The following is a 2594-nucleotide window of genomic DNA, read 5'->3' as shown; positions in this document are numbered from 1 at the left end:
TGAGAGTGTTCCCGCGTAGGATTTCCGCCGGCCACTCTGCTTCCACGGATAAGAAGTCCCAAAATATAGCAAAATATTTCTGCTTGTTTCATTTTTCGCATGATTCTAATGGCCATTATCTCACAGGAGAAGGAGAGCAATAAGGTATCATGTGGAAACCAACTTTGGAAATGGACCAGCAGACGGTGGCACAGCTTAGCGTACCTTCAGGCTGTACACGGACCACATGGGGTGGCAGATGGCGGCGTAGCGCTCCGTGGTGAAGGCCATGATCACCCAGCTCGTGGTAGCACAGTACATCTGACGGGTCATGAAGTAGGCCTTGCAGAGCGCCTGGCCCAGACGCCATGGGTAGCTCTCCCAGTAGTATCGGTACAAAGTCACTGGGATGGTCAACAGCTGCAGGATATCTGATAGAAAGTGGAAGACAAGTGAGCATTACAAAAGCATCTTACATAGATAAACACAGTAAAAGATTAAAATAAACATTGGATATTGGATTGCATGATGACGTTATTAGTACCTGACCCGACCAGACTGAGAAGATAGAGCCGGATAGTGCTGACCCTCATATGAGAGTCCACAATGAGGGTCAGAATGCTGACTCCATTGAACAAGACCTGCAGAGCATGAGGGAACAATCATTTACTATCCCACAGTTTGGAATTACACATATCTTGACTGTTACTGAGCTTATCGGTACAAAAAACACTTTTAAGCACAATATTTCCAGCACTGCATTTCATTTCACACGATTCATTCAAGTCATACACCGAGCACGAAGATGGTGCTGTAGAAGATCGTCATGGGAACGGCGACAGTCATCGGTTCACTTTTGGTGACACTGATGTCGAGCTCTGGCATGGCACTCGGGCTGACGTTACAGGAGAAGGAGAAGGTTAGCTCCTGAGACCGGTTCATGGTTAGCCAGTCTGAAAAATGAAGGAAAAACAATATTTGATTTAGCAGTGCCTGAGGACAAACTCCAGATCTTGACGGATGCCCCATGTTTTAAGTCAGGGGCATCGGCTTGAGTGTCTAATCCTAATTGACGAAGGGAAACAGAAATCGGCATAAAATATCCCTAGGACGCCAGGGCGCAAGTGAAACACAGTGGAGCGGACATTCTCCGCTCAACTGTGCCGCCCACCACCACACATACACTCCTGCACAAATCTTACTCCAAGCAACACTCCACTCCACCAAACCAGGGTCTGCGGGCCAGGAGGGGTGCGAGTGCTTTTGGGTTCACCATGCTTGGAGGACTCACACCCCCACACCCCACAATTTTAAATGCAACTACAAACAGCACACATTAAACACTGGGTTTTCCGGGTTGGTGGGGTGCTGGTGGATGGATGTGAGGGTGTGTTTGGCCAGGTGACCGCATGGGGCCCCCTGCTGGCTGGGTCCGGGTCCTGGCAGCTTGCACCTGGTGCTGGTGCTTCCAGGGCCGCTTGGCGGCTACTCGCTGTTGTGGGTGTAAGATGGGGTGCGGGAGACGGCTAATGGCCTTGCTTGATGGTGGGGGGGCACTCAGGGGTGGAGCATCTGGCTGGTTGCGGTATGGCGGGCCTCATATTTGCGTGGGGTATTGGTGGGGCCCCATCAGCCACAGGACTTGTCCGGCTACAGGCCAGGGGCGGACGCTTCTGGCAGGGTGTCGGTTGGTCAGTGTGGGGCCTGGTTCCGGGCCTGTGGTCTGTGCCTGGGATCCGTCGCCTGGGTTCTGTGCTTCTGGGTGTGTCTAATGCTGCACATGGGGGTGGGTTGTATGTGAGCGCTTCAGGGGTGCAGGGTCTCCTCACGCTCTTTAGGACTGCTCTATGTAAAGCCCACGGCCTCCCAGCGCCACTAGAGGCTGCTCTTTCCTCATCTGCTGCTCCTCCCTCCGGCAAACTCCACACACACACACACCTGAGACCTATTCTGATCATCATCAACCACTGTATTTATTCTCCGGCTCCCCAGTCAGTCATTGCCAGATCGTCAGCTTACTTACCTGAGTTTGTATCTCTTCTGGCTCCTTCCTAGTCTGTAGGTCTGTAAGTCTGTATATCCAATTATCTCGTCCTTGTCCTAACCTGCCTGTCTCCTCTCCTCGTTCAAGTCTTTCCATCCTACATCATCCAGCTCGGTTCTCCGTCCCTCCACCAGGAACCACCTCCACCTGGATCCCTCCTTCCCAGTCCTAACCGGTCCTTTCCTATCCTGCTCCACCTGGTCCAATAATCCCGCCGGCTCGGACCCGTTCCAACCCGACTGGACCCCTCCTGTCGTCTCCACTGTGTCTCCAAATAAACCCCCTTAATTTACCCCTGTCTGCCTACCATCTCTGTGTCCTGCATTTGGGTCCTTCCTAGCCTTGATCTGGCAGTACGATCTGGCCAAAACATATGGACCCAGCTGACACAGGCGTTCCGCTGTACACTCCGGGACCAGGGGGTGCTCTTAGGGCAGCATGACCAGGCTCTCCGGGACATCAGGGACCACCTCCGGACCATCTTGGTGGCGGTGAGTAACCTCCACATCCAGCTGGCACCACCAGCTCCACCAGCTCCCGCTCCACCCCCCACCTTGGCTCCCAGCTCCTC

General features: G+C 53.4%; 1 protein-coding gene across 1 annotated transcript in view; it reads right to left on the bottom strand.

The window, feature by feature from the left end:
- The window catches only part of LOC307242486 (neuromedin U receptor homolog nmur-2-like), a gene marked incomplete at both ends in the record, with an annotated part of 6669 nt that extends 5748 nt beyond the window's left edge, over window positions 1–921 (bottom strand). The window contains 3 exons of the mRNA XM_080016985.1: window positions 205–410; window positions 524–620; window positions 772–921. Of these exons, the coding sequence (XP_079873111.1) occupies window positions 205–410; window positions 524–620; window positions 772–921 (453 nt within the window). The remainder of the gene's footprint in view (window positions 1–204; window positions 411–523; window positions 621–771) is intronic.
- Window positions 922–2594: the final 1673 nt, after the last annotated feature.

The sequence above is a fragment of the Zeus faber genome, assembly GCF_960531495.2.
Source record: "Zeus faber genome assembly, chromosome: 16".
Classification (NCBI taxonomy): Eukaryota; Metazoa; Chordata; class Actinopteri; order Zeiformes; family Zeidae; genus Zeus; species Zeus faber.
This window is presented reverse-complemented; position numbering and strand designations above follow the sequence as displayed.